Below are 20,913 nucleotides of genomic sequence, written 5' to 3'. Positions count from 1 at the left end.
AATTTACATCCTTGACAGCTTTGTCTGTTGTGTTAAAACATTTTAGGAAGCCTGCAAAAATAATTAGTTCAGTCAGTCATACATGAGTGCAGACTATTTTGTTTGCACAGTAGGGACAAATGGTTGTTATCTAGTCTAGAGCCTATTATGACATGGTTTTGTTTTGTGTCTGGCTCTGACAGAATGCTGTGTCCAGGAACAAAGTGCCTCTTACATTGAGATGTTTATTTTTCAGCACTGAACTGTACTTTAGTCAGGCATAAGAAAAAGCTTTTTTTTTTTTTTAAGTATTCCATTCTGTTAAATAAATACTAGTGTCCTACTAATGTGCTTACCAGTGCAGAGAAAACTATATTACTCTGTTTGCTGTTATTTTGAGCTTTAAACAAAAGCATTGCATTTGTTGCTGGTTCAACACTTTCCAGACAGTGCTTGATGTGGTAAGTTGCTTTAATATGTAAGCATTTTTACAAGTTTAATTTTACAGAAATAGGCATTTCTTTGTACAGTGATGTTAAGTTTAGGAAAAATTTGTCAGAACGCTTTCTGTTTTATAAAATACCATCTGGTTCTGAAACTACTTCAAACAAAGTAGTCTCAGTACACTAAGATTTTGATTCATCCCATCAAACTCTAGTTACTCAGTTTGCATTTCCACTGTGATTAATACCAAGATTTGTGTATTGACATAGTGCCCAGCAACATATTTGACCTGGATCAAATATATACACATGATCACACATCTGTTGAATAAGGCAGAGTATACAATACGGAGTTCACTACCTTTATGCTTTACCCTACTTTTATATCAGCTGATGCTAAGGAAGTGATTAGAACAACTGGCTTGACACGAGTAGCGTTAGCTAATCAGTAGAATAATAACCATTCAAAATGGTTAAACCACTTCAGTCCAGCAGAATGAATGTCATAGCAGATTGGTGCTTTGAGTAATGGGGCTCTGATATTTTGGATCAGTATTAGAAAAATGTAAGGCTGCTATGCTATTGGCTCTTGACTTTGAAGATGGGGTTCCAAAATGCCAGCCTGTGCAGTCTGTGCTTTCTTCAGCTTTCCTTTACCTGCTTTTCCCCAACTTTGTATCATTCCTTTTGCTGTTCATAAAACTATCCTGCAGCGGCATGATAAACCCATTGGGAAGTTTATCTTGACGAAAACCAACTTTTTCACCCCTCCTGTTTATCCAGATCAATTCCTCGTGCCAGTTCACTGTACATCTGCACAAACACTTGTACAAGTATGAATGGCCTGGTGGCTGAAACAGCCCCTCTGCCTAGAGTGAAACCACACCTGAAGGTGTTCTGCTCAAGAGACAGATGAATTCAGGAGATAATTCAGTGCACTTTGAGTGTGCATAACCTTAGGTAGATGTCTATATTACTTGTTGATTGTAGAGATATGCCAGGACAGCTGACTTCCTGGAAGATCAGTCAGCAAGTGCTGACAACTGGTGGGATGATTTTAGGCCTAAAAGCTACAACTGCAGTGGCCTGGAATGTTTAATTTCTTCTTTTGAGTGCACCCTTCCAAATTTCAAGAAAGCATTTGCTTCCTTTTCTCTAAATCATGGTGATTTTGAATATTTGCTTAAGGCTTATCACTACATGTCATTTCCTCGCAAATTGAAGTACACAAGTGGAAAAAAGTTTCCTATTTCTGCAAACTTTCTTCCTAAGTGCAAAATTGTTGCCAGTTTTGAACATATTTCCTACCACTGTTTCATGAACAGAAAACCACACAGCCGTGTACTGAGCCAAACTGATAGTTGCTCACGTCTAGGATCCTGTGTCAGGTAGTGGCATAGTAGACGCCAAGTGAAACATGAAAGAGCACACCAACCTATAGTGATGCTTTCCCAGCATACTCTTTCAGTGCTTAATCTAACAAAAAAGAAGTTTCCAAAAGGTATGAATGTGAAGTGCCATAAATACTCTTTCCACAAACCTTTTGCCTGTATCTGGACTTACCTTTTGATGTGCACTACAGCACATTCTGGATCTCGGTGTCCTGCCATTTAGGCCAGTATCTATTCATGTACTGATAGTATGCCATGACTCCTTTGAGAGGTACCTTTTGTTTTCTGTTCCAGGGAAACTGTAGAGTCAGAGGGTGGGGCCTGCACCTTGCCTGGGCTTGTCCCAATATGGAATCAAGATGCATCCAAAATTCAGGTACTAAACCACTCCCAAGTAAAACAAAATATGGGCTGTGCTTCTGTCCGTGTGCATAGGAATGTTCTCAGAGGCTATCTAGCACCCTTTGTAGTCTTAGAAATGTTAGTTTGGCATCTCAAAGAAGCCAGGAAATAACATATGCTTTTCTAGAAGTAGCTGTTTCTGGTATGAGAGAAACTGATGACGAATTATGTGTAGTCTTACTCTTGTATTACACAAAAAGGTCTTCCTTCTCAGAGAATGAGGCATAGCCCTCTGTCCTGTAACAATCAGCAGTTAAAGTCAGACATCCCGAAAGTTATAGCCCGGTATGTAGAGTACTGCTTCTGGGAGGAACCATGGGTTTCTTGGTATCCTCTAATACATCTGAAGCAGGGTCTGACACTATGTGGGACTGGGACAGAGTCACATTTAATAATGGTACCTTATTGTGCTACAGTCTTTAGGAGTGTGGTTTTATTATGATTTCTTATGACGTATAGTAAAAGAATAAGTCATGCTTCATACGTTATGAGGAATCTCAGTGTCTTGTGACCAGCTCCTTCAGTGATGTAGAAATGTTACCTATACAGAGGGAAATGTAAATATATAAATGGAAATGCCTATTTTGATATAATAAAAAAAAATATGCCTTGGATATTGCCAGACATGTAAGGCGTTTCTTGATTCCTTTATAAATATGAATTTAAATATAGAATTATTTTGGAAAGTTCTGTATCGTTTGACTATTAAAATGTCTGTGTACATTTGTAAGTATTCATGACGTACTTTTCTAGACATCATTGAAGGAGTTATGAGTGGAAAGATAAGGAGAAAGCTAAGTGACAAGAGAATTTTTCATGAAGTGTTCTAAGAACTAGAACTCTTTTTTTCCCAGTACCTTCTTTTACTGAGTTGAATTCTGATTAATAGCATAGATTTATGGCTTAATGTGGTTTCATTAACATCTTACAGTGTTCACCTTTGAGAGGCTAAAGATATAAAGATTCTTTCATTTTTGTCTTATACAGGTTTTCTTATACAGAGAGACTGCAGTTTTAATAGGATACATATTTAGATCTTCTATAATTTTATTTCTTGTAAAAGGAAGGGCAGCCTTAATGGATTTAAATAAAATATGTGCATTGACATACTTCATCGTGGGTGGATATAAAACAATATGCAAAACCTGAATTAGATTTAATGTAATTAATATTTCATAATGTACTGCTTTTGGTAGGAGAAAGAGATTTTGCATTTAAATTCTTAAATAACTGTTTCTGCACATGTTGTATTTCTTGCCATGCTGCAGTAGTATGAAGTTAAGTATGAAGTATTTTCTCACCATGTGAAAGACCTAAGATGTGTACTGTTAAGAAGGATGATGAGCAAGCAGTACAGATCCTTGCTTGTGCTTGAGACAATGTAAATAGAGACAAGACGGTCTTCAAAGAAGGTATAAAATAACTAAAGTCCTTGGTGTTGCTACTAGATGGCCAAAATAACTACCCTAAAGCCATATCTGGTTTTGCCTTGTTAAACCCAAGTATCTTGCTTTTGTCAGTTTTACATAAGGTTTTTTTATCTGACAAAGGCAGCGCTTAATTTTTTGGTTCTAGCAGTGGCTGATACTAGCTGACTCAAAACATGTGGAAATACGTAGTGCTGAGACCTTCTGGTAGGTACAGTGGAATTTTGTTTCCCAAATCCTTCCAAAAGTTTCATTCCCTTTCTGACCGAAGACTTACAATAGTGAGCTGAGATCAGAGGAGTGTAACAGTAAAACGATTCCTATTGGAAAACATTGATTTGTCAGAACTAAACTTTTTAGCCAGTAGTAAATGAAGATCAGACATTTGGTATTATATGTACCCAGCTTTTACTCTTCTAGGTCTGCAAAATTAAACGTGCTGTAGCCAGAAGCTTCAGCAAGCCAGAGCACGTTCTTGCTCCAGTTTGTCACTGAATGAGCTAAGGTTTATATAACTCTTCAAACTTTCCTGCTTTACTTCAGCATTATTTCCAGGATGATCAGCTGTGAGACATTTCTGCTTGCAAACTTCTCCATGGCTAGGGATTGTGAGGCTTCTTGACTCTGACTCATAACAGATATCTCTTTGGGAGTTTCTGAAAGACCTTGCCTCCAGACCTCAGGCAGACCAAACAGCAAGACGGGATGTTGGTAGCTTTTTTATGGAGGTCTGGATAGCTGCTGACTAAACTTTTCTGTTTCAGTTGGCAGCTAGGAAGGTGGGGGATGGGGGACAACTCCTTCGAAAGCACAGTTGCCTTAGCTCATAGTTTTGAAACAAAATATTGTCCGATTTTAAGTCTAGAACATTTTTCACTTTGTCATTCTAATTTGGTCTGGTACATCTTCAATTAGTTTGAAAATTACTAGCGAATAAACTTGATTTCCTAGCCTAGTCTCCTATCAGTTATTTTTTTTTCTATATGGCATCTGTGGGAGTTGAGAGAATGTAGCATTTTGTTTGTTTGAAATCCCTTATCTTCTACAACAAGTCTACAGTACAAACTTGCTTTGAGTTTTGTTTATCGGGAATGCTAGAACTGCTATATAAGCAATCCCTGCATACCATGCCCTCATCTTGTGTAGTTAGTTCTGCATTTTATCGTTGCAGCTGCACAGCAGTGCTTTTAGAGTAAATGTATTTTCTCCCAGTTATTTTAGGAAGACTGGAACTCTGATGTTTAAGGTCAAACTGAGAAGTCCCAGTGAATCATCTTGTTTTGTCCCATCGTCTTTTTTGTTACTTTAAACCTGGCACATTTTGAAAGTGGTCCCTCAAGAACTGCTGAGTACCCAGCTCATGGCATCATTAAGGTACACAAGCTACAGCATCACAGGTCTTGGGACCTAGGTCCTGATAGTGTTCCTCCTCACTTATCTGTCTGTATAAGCTGCTTGTATAAGTGGAAAGGTGCATCTGTAAATACTCCCTTACTTTAGAAAGCAGCAGTCAAGGATGGCCATAGAAGGCCACAGCAGTCTGTGATGTGTGTTCAGCAATGGCCAGCACACTGACGGTTTCTCAGCGTCCCCTAGGCTGATGTCACCAAGGACAGTGCACTGACATTTCTGATGAAAGGGCTGGACAGAGGTCCTGTGCTGGTTTCAGGATATTGAAACCTTCAATCCTTCATCCCACATCTCAATAAGCCCATTTCCAAAGTAGATATCAAGTATGAAAATAACAAAAACTTTGCAACAAGGTATCTAATCTACCTAAATTTAAAGTAACTCCCAATTAACACAGCTAGTGTAGATAGTCCTGCAAATTCTTCATTCTTACAGGCAAATTCTTTCTAACAGCTCTGTATCAAAAATGTACAAAGTTGTATTGTGTAAATTGTCATATATGAAGACAAAACCACTTTCAATTTCATCTGAAGACAGAATAAAACTCTCAGGACAAGGATGTAATGACTCATGCAAGACTAATCACAGTTTATGCAGGGCTGCCCAGCTACCAGCCCCATTACTTAGCACCCAGTCATGTTACTGAGGAAATTACTTCTTTTCTAGTTCTTATTCATAAAACGTGACAATGAACTGTGGCATTACTTCCTATGCAATTACAGTGACTGAAAATTTCCGGAGTTTTTAGCATCAACCAATGGAGACCACCTTACGTGCTAACCAATCTGAGATTTTGGCATGTGTTTGGATGTTTTTACCTGAACTGTGGAACTTATGGTTTAGATAGAGAAGCAAGACATTGTCCTTTATGCAATGAGGAAAGTAATAGTGTGCTCTTCTATAGCATCTTTCACTTGATAAGTTGATAAAGAACTATACAGTCTTTCCTGTGACAAGTACGAAAACGTGCCACTCTGAAGTATGTTACAAAAATTTAAATGTAGGTTGTACAGGAATATGTAGGTCAGAATACTAGTCCTGAAAATGTAATCCCGGTATGTCAACTCCTTTTCCTTTATTCTCACTATAATTCCATTTTTCTTGCACAGGACATATTAGTGAGGCATTTTGGTATCAAAGATGGGATCATGCTCTGTTGTTTTTTGGTTCCTTTCTTTTCCTCCTGCTCTTGCATTCCCTCCCCCAGGTGTATTTTAAAGGATTGTGACTGAAATGTCCTATGGGAATTCTCCATAGATTGTTACTAGTGGCAGTGAAATTCTGGAATCTGTCACTGCGTCAAATGTTTCTGGTACCTCTCAGTCCTTAATACTTACCTGGTTTTGCAAAACTGTCAATTGCAAAAGCAGAGTGCCATCAGTTATTCAAGGTTTGCTATCTTTTCTAATTCATCAGCTTCACTGTCATTGCATTTGGGGAAAAAATGAATGGAAAAAAGAGTGAGTTTCTGTTGTGCATTTATTTAGGCCTCATTTTATGTGAAATTGGTTTAAGTGTTTACTTCAACTTCAAGTTTCTGTTCAGTGTCAGTATGATGTCACAATTTTCTGTAACTTGAGGGGAGAAAATGATGTAAGTGTAAAAATCTGCATCCGTCAGCATGCTACAAGTGTGACTTGTGTCCTGTCACCCGTGAATGAATCTTTTGGGGAACCGTCATCTTTCACGTTTACCTCAATTTTTCTGGTTTGGAATTTGTTATTGTAAATGGTGATAATGCCTTCCTACTGCTCATGCCTGCCTTAAGGAACCAGAGCGGGCTTGCTATGAGAGAGGGAGCACCATTCAGAAACACCACATGAGCTTCCTTTACCTCAGTATTTTAGATAAATTTAACTTTATCTCTGTCTCCTCTTCTTCACTTACTGCATAGTGCCTTTATTTTTTTTTAATCTTCTGGACAATGCATAAACCCCCAAACTACAGTTGTTCTAGTTCTACCCAGTACCCAGAGATGTCACTATGGTAAATCACCATTTGGAATTTTAATCCTGCTGTTGTCACCATTGGGTGTAGCTTAATTTGTTTGGACTAAGAATACCACAGTTTCAATGATTTTTGATGACTGGTTTGACAATAAGTAAAGCTTTTGGAAGATGAATAATCTGCTCCTTAGTGACATTATCATTTAGATAGTTTAGGACCACAACTTCAGCAATATCATGTGCGCGGGCTCTGAAGTAGATTCATCAGAAACAGCTTATAAAAGCAGTCCTGGTGAGAATAGAGAGAGTGAAATGAACAACTAGTAGGGGTGAAATATTTCATGCAAAATCAATTAAATGTTTGGTTAAACAGAGAAATATTTGCCTCTGGAAAGCTAATGCTAATAGGATAGCTATTACGAAGCATGTGGAGTGCTGGCTTATCAATTGCGACGAGGGAAAGAACAGTGTGATCAGAATGGCTTTAGACAACCGGAACAACTGCGGCAAAACCAGAGAAAGGCTGGCCTGGCCGCTCGAACGACTGAGCCAACAGGAAGAAGACAAACCAACGTGAGAGAAATATTTGATCCAGACAGCGCTTTAAAAGCTCGACCGCGCGTGCCGCGATTTCCGTCTCAGCGAAAGCGCTTCGGGCGCGGCTGTGCCGCAGCTGACGGCGCCGAGGGAGCCGGTCGAACCCCGGCCGGTCATTCCAGAGGGCACCCTGGGCGGAGACCGCCCCGCAGCCCTCGCCCGACACGGCCGGGAACGGGGCGCGGAGCCCTCGGGGTCGGGCTCCCTCGGAAGGTGACGGAAGCGGAGCCGCGGGGCGGGGCTGCGCGCGCGCCCGGCCCCAGGTGTGCGGCGCCCAGGCGGGACTGGCTGCGGCGCGGGCCGGGGCGCGAGCGGCGGGCACCGTGTGCGGGGCCGGGAGGGGACGCCGTGGAGGTCGGTACAGTGTTCTTCGAGTACGGAGCACCCTGCGCTCCGGCCGCCGCGGCGCTCGGTGAGAGGGAGAAAGGGAAGCCGCGTTCTTTTGCTGTTGTCGGTTAAAGAGGAGCGCGCGTAAAACCGCTTCTCTCTCTCCAACTTTGTAACTTCCACGAGTCGGTTGTTAGTTCAAGATAATTAAGTGCATACTTGTTGCTGAAAAGGTTTGTTAAGCATTCCGTTTTCAGTTAGAGTGGGTTGTTTCGTGGGTTGGTTTTTCTTTTCAGTAACATCGTGGGAACAGAAGAGCAGGCAATGTAATAAACGGTTTCCTGTGCTACAGGAGGAACAAAACCTTGTGTTTTGAGGCATTAGTTGAAAAGTGCTTGGATTTGACAGTAACCTTGGTGAAGCCCTTCATTTCTGCCAGCGAAATGGGGAGAGAATGTTTATTTCAAATCAGGGCTTCATGCCGTTCAGGGTTGCTGAGCAGGCTGGTTGGGCGCCGAAGTTCCTGAGGTAATTTAGTTGTATAGGCCGTATGAGGAGGTCTCTTTTTATTACTGAATCCTCTTCAGTGACCACTTTTCCATGGCATTTTTTTATAGATATTAAGGCATTCTAGCATGAAAACTCAGGAAGAGAAATGTAGGGTTTATCTGTCTCTCATCTTGAAACAGAGGAACTTTAAAGATTACTTGTCCTGGCCTTTGTGCTTTCTGTTGCCTGAGAATAATAGTTAAAAATAATATTTTAAATTGTTGGGAGGGATACAGTACGAGGGTGCATGGGTGTTGGAAGTTGTATGACATATATGAAGAGAGAGAAAGAGAACGCAGTTTGATAGCACTTCAAGACCTATTGGAAGCACTGATCTGGCCGTAATCTCATGGGGAGATTTTGATGTTTGACATGTTTGTGTTTTTTCTGATAGTAGCTTCGAGCCTTTGAACTATTGTGTATGCTTTCTTAATCTATTTCTCCTTATCAGAACAGGCTGTAGGTTCTTGAACCTTAGTATTGTTGTCAAAGTCCTGAGACCCATTTGCTATAGCAGCTACTGCATCAGTTTATCTAGTTTTTTAACAAAAAAGCAGAAAATGCAAGTTGTCGAAAGCTGCTTCTAAGCAATTTGGGGAGCAGGAATCCTTTTTTTCTTATGCTGATGAAGAAGACTACATTGCTTCTAGGGAGACAACTAACATGAAATCTACCTTGAGTTTATAGTGACTATAGATTTAATTGTATTTCTTCCTTTTCAGTCTTGCTTTTTCTGTTTTGCTACCTTGTTCTCTTGCTACACAAAATCTGAGGAAATTGATGTTTTTTTATCCTGTACTTGTCTTTCTTCAACATTAAGGTTGATCGCTGTCATTATTTCCCATGTGCATCTGCATAGTGCGTGCAAATGTGCCAAGTAACTTAGCAGGGAGAAAATATTAGTGTATCTCCGGCTCACTGTAATTTATTGTTGCTGGTTTTGAGGGAGGGAGGGCAGGCGAGTGGGAGAAGGTCGTGAGGAGATTTGTTGTGTCAAGGGTAGGTAGGGTTTTCACAGAAGTTGACTCCATCTTGTAAAGACCTGAGAAGATAAGGTAGTTGTTCTTCAGTTGGACATAGTAAACCGTGTTCGAGCTCTCTTAGCTTCACAGCATATGTACTGATAAAGACGTGGTTAAACTTTGAATAAAGCATTGTACCATTGGTAATATGATAACACCAGCTGTAGACTTAAGAGACTTTGATCTAATGGGGAGAATCACCCAGGCTACAGATGAATAAGACTTTGAGAGAAACACAAATCTTTTAATGTCCAAACCTGGTTTAGCTATAACTCAAGGATTTTGAGGTATCTTGAGAGACTGATTTGGAACTCTGAAACTTTGAAACTCTGTTTTCTTTTATTGGGTTTCCATTATTATGAGCATATACAGCATTGGACTGTTTATTGTGTTCTTTATGAATGTCTGAGGCCAAACTAGAGATTTCCCCTCCCCTTGCTTCTCCTTCTTCAGTGTATTGAAACAACAAACTAACAGGCATTGGCACTGGTTGTGTTATGTTGTGATATGGAAGGGGCGCTTATTCTTTTATCAGATTGAATGAAGGATCAGAATGCTTCTTCAGACTGTGGGAACTTCTGAAAGTTTTCATGAAGACAAGTTGAGCCAGAAAGTTTGTATTTGCATCCCAAAGCCAAGAGAGATGAAGTGTAAGGATATTTTTTTATGTTGTTTTGGGGAAGCAAAAGTTAGTTGTATAAATCTTCATATGATTTTTTGTTTGTTTGTTTTGAGCAATGATGTGAAGAGATGCACGCCCCATCAGATTAGAGCTTAATGTGTATTTGGTCTTGGCCATCAGATATGTATTTTGTTCTATGTCCAATCTGATACTGTTTTCCTAAATGCCATGTTGATTTTCTGAAGAACTTCTTACTTTGTATTCCATCACCCTCATTCATAACAGAAACCCAAGACATATCACAAGCTACCAGGGAACCTTTTGTGTCTGTCAGTTCTCTGAATATGCATTCCGACTCCTGCCAGTTCCATTCCCATATATTTTTTCCAGTTTACAGACTGAAGAAAGAGAAATGCCACTTAATATATAAATGCAAATTCACTTAGCGTTTTTAACATTATATTGGCATGAGTCAGTCTGGTTTGCATCTAGTTAGGGGAAACTCGTATGACTTCCAAAGCGCTTTGTTTTGTTAGATGCTACGTTTTGACAAATAGGAATGTGTACAATTAAATTTGAGTCTCTCTTGGGCTATCATTCTGCTATGATTTCTACCATTTCTGTTGTTGGCTGCACAATGGCAGATTTTCAAAGCACACACGCTCTTATTTTCAGGGTTACTACATCTAGTAAAGTCAAACGTTCTTTGAATCATATGCTGAAGTATTTGAGACATTCCAGAGTCATCAGCTTAAGATGCTCCCTCCTTCCAGTGTTTACATTCAATACAAGAAAAATGCATGGATGGTTTGGCAGGACTTTTGATACTGAGCTAATTGGTGTAGTTTTTGGTTTACGTGGGAATACATAATACAGCAGCACACAGGCAAGCAGATGAATTTGCTGGTAGAATGTAGCAGACCTATTACTTTGGGGTTATCTGACTGTACTTAAATAGTCATAATTCAGAGATTTTGAGGTGTTTTTTTATAAACTGAGAAGAAATTATGGTTATTAAGTACAGAATCTCAGCAACCCCCAAAACAAGAATAACAACATGTTTGTGCAATATCAGCAAGCTAGCCTGCAATTTTTCAGACTGTCTATGAATGCTGTTTGTTGCCCTACTACAGTAAAAACATAAAGTTGAGTTTTCAAATGATGGTGGGGATTCTAGGAAGCTTCTCTCCTCGTCTTGTTTGCGGTAATTTCAATCCTCTCTAATAATAAAGCTGGATTTTCTGAAAGCAAGCTCTGTCAATATGCTTTAGCTATAAGAGGTTGTAGCTTTGTGATAAGGCTTTGCGTCTTAGAGCTTCCTATCCCTGGACCATTTGTTTTTATTAGAACAACTGTAACGCAAAATTGACTTTGCAGCACTTTATTTTATTATTAATTGGAAAATAATAATGTGATACTTTTAATACTTCCCAGCAGCAACTGTGTCCTCAAACCGCATGATAAATGGAGAGGTGACTTTAATATTCACATCAAGGGCCCATATGGTATTTTGTGGCATATTTTTTGTGAGAGTGTGGTTTGCTTTCTTTAGGATTTCAAATTCTATTTGGATCTGTGTAACTAATAATCTCAGGTTTTATTAACTTCTCATCTGTTTTCTACTATTTCTAACAAAAAACCTGACCAAAGTCAATCTGATTTTCTGTGGCAGTAGTTGCTATTTCCAGAGGCTTTTCTACTGTAGCGTTCAGACAGAGCCTTGGCACACTGAAGATTAAAAAAAATCCAAACAAGTGTATGTATTATTTATCTGTAACTAATAAGTATTTATTGTGGGACCTTCAGTAAGGAGAACTGGGAAGGGATATGTTGTTGGAGTCTCGAAATCTGTCCAGCCTGTGAATCTCTGCAGTGCAGCTGACAGGAAATAAGAGAATTCTTTCAAAAATTTGCATAATTGTTTCATAAATTTGAGATCAGCTTTAGAGTTACTGTAAAACTAAGCCTGTTATGCTAACCTCTGAGTAGGGGTAACAGCTTCAGTGCGGCAACACTTAGGTAATACCTGTTATGCCAAGGCTAGAGAAAGGAGCAGGACTATAGAGGCAGCTCTTTTTCTAGCAACACCTGTGCATTCCCCAAAAGCAGAGGAATTCTTGTGCAGCTCTAAGTAGGGGACTTCCTGGTTGCTGGAGAGCTTCAGACTGCTACTCCTATTTTTCAGCGTGAAACTGACTCAGATCAGAACATGTTCTCCCTGTCCAGAACTGTTACTTTGAAAAGCGCTTCTGCTTTCTGTTTTCATACTGATCTCTGCTACTGCTGTGCCTTTTCCAGTTTTTATTGGAGACACCTGACTAACTACCACCTAGGTTAAATAATCCAGGACTGGTTGACTTTTAGGTCTGTGTTTGTGTTCCATAGAGTGGCTTTTGCAAGCTAATATAACTGGATATGATAAGGCAGCCTGCCTTCTGTGATATAACACTAGAGCACAGGGCAGGAATTTTTGAGGAACAGTAACCTGTTAAGGTGCCTGAAGTGTTTGTCTGGGGCAGTCGTTTGCTTATGATAACAGAAAAACCTGTACTGTACGGCAGGCTGCAATTGATGGTATGGGAGACTGACAGCTATGCAAATCCCTAGTGTCAACAACGATTTGAGCCAGCTGGCTATGCATGCTGAAGAAGAGAATTCCAGTAAGCTACTCCTGTCCTTATCTCTTGGGTAGAGCCCTGTATTTAACAGCGTCTTAGGAATATGTGACCATTTCTCTGCTAAATTTATTACTTCAGCAAGACTTCTCAGAAACAGTGTTTTCCTCAGTGTGCCAACTATTTGGTTTAGAAATGTATTCTCTCAAATATATCCTTCCGAAGGACATGCTGTAGGTTGTCCTTTAGTTTTTGTGAAAATGTTCTTAAAACTGTGCTTTTTGTTAATGATTCTAAGTTGATGTCTGAGTCTTCAGAAGATGTGAAGGACCGAAAAAGAGGATCTTTGTGGATAAAAATGGAGAATTGCTTAGGGCCTGCTCTTGCGCGTGTGTCCATATTGGTTGTTTTTGTCATGACTTTTCACGTATATAAAAGTAATATAGATGTGGGCTTGACATGCAGTTGGTAGCAGTGTGATTGAATTATAATATAGGCTACGTCTTGATGTATCTGACTGCCTCAAAGCAAAGCAAGCTGAGAGATTCGGGGTTGTTCAGCCTGGAGGAGAGAAGGCTCTGAGGAGACCTTATAGTGACCATCCAGTACCTGAAAGGGCTAAAAGAAATCTGGGGAGGGATTTTTTACAAAGGCATGGAGTGATAAGACAAGGGGGAATGGGTATAAACTGGAGAGGGGCAGATTTAGACTAGACATAAGGAGGGATTTCTTCACGATGGGAGTGGTGAGGCACTGGAACAGGTTGCCCAGGGAAGTTGTGGATGCCCCATCCCTGGAATTGTTCAAGGCCAGGTTGGAATGGGCCTTGGGCAGCCTGATCTGGTGGGAGATGTTCCTGCCTATCGCAGGGGAGTTGGAACTGGATGATCTTTAAGGTCCCTTCCAGCCAAAACTATTCTATGATTCTGTGAAAGCAGAAGTTCAATTCTAGATGCCTTTGTTAGTCATACTGTTTAACTTCCATTAAAGTAGGTGTTTTGATGATTGATGTGCTATGATAAATCTTGGTTTTGTTTTTCCAGAACCAAAAATGATAGCTGCAGGAAAATTTTCAAGTCTTCCCAGAGATGACCCGGTGAATCATCAATTCTCATTAGCTTCTTCCATGGACCTTTTGACCACTAAACCTTCACCAACTGAGCATCGCTCAGACTCCTTTCAAGACATCTCTATCCATGGCACTCTCCCCAGGAAGAAGAGGGGGACAGTTCCCACTAGGTCTTGTGATATGTTTAGCCACATGGGAATGTTGCCGTATACAAGAACACAACAGCAGCAGCCACTTTTTGTACAGGATGTTGTAGAAGAGTACCCTCTGCAAAAAGAGAAGAGCGACAAACTCCACGCCAGGTACATTGTAAAACCTTCATTTATGTCTGTCTGTTGCGTAGGAATTATGTATTTTTTAGACCTCTAAATGTCAAGTTGTAGATGCAGCTGTTTATTATAACTCTACATTCTAACAGAGGCTGATGTTTCTCCTTAGCACTCAATTTAGGTCTTCATAGAAGCAGCCAAACAAAACACAGTGTGAAATATGTGCGTGTTGGGGAAGGGGAAGAGTGAATCTGATGCACAGATTTCAGGAATTCTGAGAATTTCTTCTTTTATTGACTTACTGAATAGTGCAGTATAATAAAATAATTTTCCCTTGGCAACAAGATCAGTCAATATGTGGGCTGTTAAATACTCTTGCCTGTTTAAAATGTCCTTCTGTACTGATCTTTCTGTAGGATCTAGTGATTTGGATTTTTAGTCTTTCTTTTGACATCTATGTAGTAATAATTTTTAAGGACTACGTCTTGCCTGTGAATGTTTAAAAGGTATAGCATAGCATGTACTGTGCCCATGGAGGAAACTTTTAAAAGTCACCAAAGTGCTTTGAAATGACCCTTTGCATTATTCTAACAGAACAGTTTTAACCAGGAAGTCAGAATGTTCGAACTTGCTTTTGATTGGGGTTCAGTGCTTATATGGATGGAGTGCAGAGGAATAGGAGAAAGGGTTGTTCCAGCTGCACCCAGCACAGAGCTACTCATAGTCCATTTTTCTTGAAGATTCAGTCGAACCCAGCATACACTGAGCTAATGGCAAATTATCACTTTTTGGTTTTCTTGCCTGACTTCCTGGTCATAATATCCGTGACTCTTGTGAAAGAAAAACTAGCAGTTCTTTTGGAAATCTGTTATCATCACAGATATTTCATTGCTTACAAAAAAAGGAATTGATTTTATAAATGACCTCCTTTTGTTCTCATATGGAGGTCTACAAAATGGAGGGGAAAAAAGAGCTAACACAAGAAAAATTCAATGTAATGCAGTGGGATCAGTTAAAGGTACAAAAATGACAGCATGTTAGGTTGTTTAGGTGACAGAGTTAAAGGTTGAGAAAAGATAATCAAATGACAACTTCTGAATTAGGATTTATAGTTTTGCTTTGTCTTTAACTAAAACATTTCTTCTTCTCAAATTTTTTGAAGAAAGGACAGTTCTATTTATGTGGGATTGTATGTGTAGAGTGGGCTTTGTATGTTTTTTTGCTTGCAGCATATGAGATCAAGCTTTCTTCTCACTTGAAAATAAGTCTTTTTTCTTTATACCCCATTCACTTTGAGAGAAGAAAAGGCCTCGGTGCGTTTAGTATTCCTCTGTCACTGATCTCAGAGATCTACCTGCTTACATGAAGTGGCTTTCTAATGTAATTTGCTTCTTTGATTTGAATACTTCTAGAGAATGCAAGCAACTGGGGCTGCTGCTGTAAAAGGAATATGGTGGTACATAATGAAGTTTTGTCTTATGTCTTCCTTCTCAAGAGCAGTTACTAAACATGATTTGCAAGTTTTCTTGAGAGACCAAAGCCTCCGTATTAAATATATTTGTACTTGTAGCTAATAACTTTATTGTACAAGCAATAAGAGTAAGAACAGAATGCTTGAGAGGAAAGTGTCGAGAAGTTCTGTCTGGTCAGAATTAAAACACAAGGCTTTTGAAATAATAAGAGTTTCAAAGGACTAATAAATTTTGAACCTCATGCAACAGTCTTCCTCTTAGCAAGTTGTCATGGAGGAAGTCATTCCCTCTGCTGCCTCTAGCTGCTTGTTTTTTGAAATTGTGAGAAAGAAATAGATTTTTAATAACTCTCTGTCAAACAGGTCATTAATTCCAAAGTTGTTTTGTGGGGAGAGAATTAATGCAAGTGGTCTGATAGTTTCCACATTGAATCAAGCTAATAAAGATGTGATCTTCACAATCAGTTTGAAGCATAGTGAAGAAAAAAACCCACATACTCCTTTTTCAATACTGGTAATTCCTCTGTTGTCTGTGAAGTAAATAGGAAAAAAACCAGCCTGTGTTCCTGTTGGAACAAACAAGCTTTCCAACAAAATTAAGTGAAATTCAGTTTAACAACAGCTCTGGTGTCAAATTGTAAACTGTCGAGAGGCCAGAAATAGGATCCAAATTTGGACAAAGTTGGCATTGTTGGTGTGTTTTCCTTTTTATGATGCTTTGAAGGTACTGAATACAAATTTCAGGGTGGATAGTCTAGCACAGTAGTAAAATGAGACAGAATTTCTTACAAATAAGTTTATTCATTTATTATGCAGTTTGTAGAGTAACGTGCCTATTTAAAGCCCTTAGTGTTTCACGTGTGTCCAACTCAAACTCTTAGGAAAGCTGCTTGTCTGATTAAAGTACGTGTATGAGAAATTTAGCATTTGATGGAAAGAAAAATGAGTTAGTTTTTTCCTTGCCCTGTATATGTAGTATGTGACTCTAGAGAGGAGAGCTTGGGATATTTTAGGGGAAGCTGTGTGGTCACACGTTGGCGTTAAATCACTGTCTTCCCTCTGTTGAACCTTCCTCTAGGAAGAGTTGAAGCGTACTCTGTGGCAGAAATGATCACTGTAAGTTTTTGTTGTAATTAAAGCCTTCAAACAAAATTGACATTAATTTACACTGTCTGTCTCCTGTTGTACAGTATGTTTGTGAACATATGCTGGTTTAATTCCTGTTTACTAGCTTTCTTTTCAGTAAGTGTCCATTCACGCTTTAAAAGCCAATTCTGTATTCAAATTACATTATTTGTCTATACTGACGTTAAAAAAATAGTCACTGATAAACACCAGGAAACTGTTTGAAACTGGCTTAGGATCAAAACACTTTGTGTAGTTCTATAAATTGTGTATAATGCTCTGGATGCTTTGTTTTATCACTGTTTATGATGGGTTCTGACCTATCAGCTGGTCAGAATTAGATCACACCCCCCTGCTTTTACAGCTTTATTTTTAACTGATGAAATATTTAGAAGCATTGAGTTTTAAGTGCAGAACTGTAATTTTAATCTTTTCTTCTTTTCTTCTGTCTTAATTTTGTGTTTTCAAGCCCTTTAAGTTCCTGGCTATGCTGAAAGTCAGGAGAGTTTTGTAGCTGCAACACTATTTCAGTTTTTATTGATGTGGCTACCAGCTACTCCTTTTTGTTAGGTAGATAAGGCACAATAGCTTCTTTTTACTGTACCAAAATCTCAAACATGAACTGTTTACATCCAGTATTTTTTAAACATGGTTCAGGCATATTAAAAAAGACAAACCCAATCTGATGGGTGAGAGGTAGGGTGAGGAGGCAGGTTGTGGTTAGCTTGATTCTTCCTCTGAGGAAATGGGCAAACCAGTAGCTCTAACATCTTCCAATGCTCACTGAACCCTCTTGCAAAAGATCATAATGAGGCAAGTAACCTGTAAGCTAAAATGTATTTTATAGACTAGTCCCAAGTGTCTACTACAGATGCTAAGAATACACTTAGTTTCTGTAGTTTTGGACGTATGATAGGTGTGTCCACCTGTACATTTAGCTAGACTTCAGACTCTTGGTTTGAGTACTGGTCAGCAGACTTTTTCTTCCTCTTCTTTTTCTATGTCAGCTTTTTTCCACATTGTTTCAGGTAAAGTGCTGTCAACTAGCATTGGACTTTCTATTTCTGCAGCAGAGTGTTCTTCTAGACTAGATTAATTTATCTGATCATTCAGGATGTTCTGTACTCTTAAACATTTCTGACCTTCAGGGCTCTGCACGTCTAGCAGGAAGAGATGCGCATTCTTGTCTCATTTTACGTAACTAGTTGTCCAGGAAAACAATAAAAATGCATTCAATTTTAAACTTAACTAGTACCACTGACATTAATATGGTAACTTAATCGGCATAAAGTTAAGCAGGCTCATTGTCCTCTGCAGGACCTTGTCCTTGGAAGGCAGTACATTTGGAAGTTAGGAGGTTATTAGTCCCGAGATGTAAAGCCATTAATGGCTACATTTTGGGTTCCTGAAACTTTTCCTTTCTTCTTAGTGGCATTACCACAATAGATGAGACCTGCTGAAGTCCTTGAATTGACTGTTTGTTTACAAGGTAAAAGACTTGGCCAGGCAGTACTTGATGAGGAGCACCACTACTCAAGGATTTGCTTCTTCCTTGTCAGAATTTGCAGCCTGTTTTGCTTCTTCAGATGCTGGAAATTCTGTTTTTCTTTGGGATCTGATAATGTGATGGGTTGGGTATTTAGACAGCATTTGTTTTGTTCTAACTAGTGATTTTGAAACTTGTTTGTCGGATAATTTTAAATTGAATATGTGTTACTTTTTTATATGAATGCTGTGTGCACTTTCAGCATATGGTTAGGTGTGCTTTGAAAAAAATAAAATTTGATCAAGTTAAGATTTTAATATGTTGAGTGAAAGAAGTCTTTTAAATATTTCCCCTGTGGAGAAAGGTAAATAATACTGTTTGGGTTCATAGAATGCAGTGTAGTTCTTCGAGTATGGAAATACTTGCAAGATTAACAGGAAGAAGATCAATGCTTTTGGTTTGCTTTAAATGTTAGGGTAAAGTAAGGGAGAAACTTTTATAAAACTACAGAGTTTTTGAAGTAAAAATAGTTATTGTTTCGGTGTAATACCTGAAACAACTTCTTAGTATGTGTTTTGATAATGTAATATCCTGCAGATAAAGGTGAAAGTAACTGTTTTCTTTTCAGTCCCTGAAAAGAAGTAGAAAGCAAAAAGACAACTAGGATTTTGAAATACCTTTTTTTTCCTCATCTGCACTTAGGTGCTCACTTCTATTAAACACTTATCTTAATCAGGAGAGGTATCAGTTTTTAGACGCTTTAGAGGCTTTAGAAGAGATACCAGCTGTATAAATGCTGCAAGACACCTGTTAATCTGTCATCTTCTGTGTGAAACTACGATTTATAGCTATACTTCATTTCAGTAAGAATTGTTTGTTAGTAGAATATATATCGTAATGCAATTTCTCCTATGCTATGGGCAGATACATATTTTTATGATAGGTTGTGAGATACCCGAGGGTCTCAAAGTGTTATAGAAAATACAGTCAGTTCTTCACAACTCCTCTTCTTCCACGCCCTTGCTGTGCTTTTTTAATACCTTCAAACTACTTTGTTACACTTTCAGTGTGACATTTTCAGTAGTTCTGTTCTGTAGCTAAAAAAAAAAAGTGGAGAGCCAGTGGATATTTCATGTCTGTACTGATAATAAGATAATTTGACACTTCCACATTTAAAGAATTTCAGCCACTAGTGTAGAAACTGGTTCAGTTAGCACAGAAACATACAGATGCGTAAAATTAAAATTGAATATCCCTAACATTTGCTAACCAACTCCAATAAGGAGCAATATTTCAGTGGCCACTTTTTGCCACCTTTATGTGCTCATGTTGCATGCTCTCAGAGTTGTGTGCTCAGTGTGGTGTTAGTTAGGAGGAAATAAGTGAAATGAAGTAGAATATCACCATTGTAGTTAGGTGGGGAATATATTCCTCATGCTTACTCACAATATCCAATGTAGAGAGGCATTTGACGAGCTTCTTAAATTGGGGTAAGGGAATAGACAGGGAGGTCAGTTCTTCCTCCTTCCATCAACTTATTCAGTACATCATCTTCAGTTAAAAGATTAACTTTCTTATGCTTCAATCCAAATACACATGCCTGAAAGACATCTCAGCCACATCAGGTGACAACCGTGGTTTATGAATAAATTGTACCTAGAATTACATAAATTTCAGATGAATTGGTGGAGTCTCTGATTCTAGTGAGCATTTGTTAGACTTTTGGGAATGTGCATTTTCATTTTGCTGGGTTAAATTCCTTCTGACCGCTTAAAAATTTGTTGCACTGGATTCTGAATAACTAATGCAACTAAAGCACTGACTGTAAATATTTGCCAGCTGAAGGTGTTAAGTCCACAAATGACAACACATGTATAGAGAAGTTTATAGAAAACAGTGACCATTTTGGATAAACAATAATCTTGCTGCCCAACCACTACTTTTGCAGCATTGTAACAGCATTGGGAATGGAAGATTGGGTCTTTGGACAACAGAATTTTGGTTTGGGACTCCTAGATGTCCAGGAAAATAAAGGAAAAAGAATGGAGTGCCTAGTCTGAGCTTTTGAACAGGTTGTAGAGACCAGTACTGTATGTGATGCAGAAATAGAAATTTATTTGGAAAAAGCAGAAAAAATGGGATAGATTTTCTGCTGTGGTAGGTGAAATAGGAGGCAAGCAGGGGATGCAGAAGACCCAAATGGTAATAGTAAATGGCTGCAACATTATCTCTGCAGGGGTATTCTAAACAAATATTAATTAGTTGAGATTTTCTTTAATTCGAGGAAAAGTGCATTGATTTTTTTTCTTCATTTTTAATTACTGAAGAATCCTTACTGTTCTTGTGTGAACTGCAGGTCATTATGCAGTTAGTCATAGCAGTTTGCACTTGTTTCCACTGGTGTTTGAGTGAGTCATGTCCATGGTGGTGTGCAGCTGTACAGGGAAGGGTGGAATAGCCTTAGGAATGTGGTAGGAATGTGTGTGTTGCAGCAGAAGCTGGTGGAGGATAAAATCACTGGGTCTTCTACTCTAGTTTACAGTACAAATAACATCAGTCTGCAGTATGTATACTTAAACACGGTGCGCCTAGCATGCTCAAACTTGCACCTTCATACTTCAGTAGTGTATTTCTTAAGTCGGCATAGATGGAGATATTTCACAGGCAATTGAAGACGTTTGATCCCATCAGGTCTCTTTATAGCAGTTTTGTCTCTGCGAGCAGCCATGCAATAACTTGGTACATTTTCAGTTTCTCAGGCTC

The 20,913-nt window shown here is 39.0% G+C and overlaps 1 protein-coding gene across 8 annotated transcripts in view; it reads left to right on the top strand.

The window, feature by feature from the left end:
* BCAR3 (BCAR3 adaptor protein, NSP family member) overlaps positions 1-20,913 on the top strand; it is a 74,208-nt gene that overhangs the window by 12,948 nt on the left and 40,347 nt on the right. For 3 of the 8 annotated variants that reach the window (XM_054073324.1, XM_054073321.1, XM_054073320.1), the window contains one exon: positions 13,774-14,101. In XM_054073324.1, coding sequence (XP_053929299.1) covers positions 13,782-14,101 — 320 coding nt within the window. In that variant the 5' untranslated portion in view covers positions 13,774-13,781. Of the gene's footprint in view, positions 1-2,107; positions 2,190-7,873; positions 8,008-13,773; positions 14,102-20,913 lie in introns of those variants that run through there. The other 5 variants (XM_054073322.1, XM_054073323.1, XM_054073325.1 and 2 more) reach the window with 4 other exon arrangements.

Source organism: Cuculus canorus, chromosome 8 (assembly GCF_017976375.1).
Source record: "Cuculus canorus isolate bCucCan1 chromosome 8, bCucCan1.pri, whole genome shotgun sequence".
Lineage (NCBI taxonomy): Eukaryota > Metazoa > Chordata > Aves > Cuculiformes > Cuculidae > Cuculus > Cuculus canorus.
Note: the sequence above shows the minus strand (reverse complement) of the source record. Positions and strands in the feature narration are given on the sequence as shown.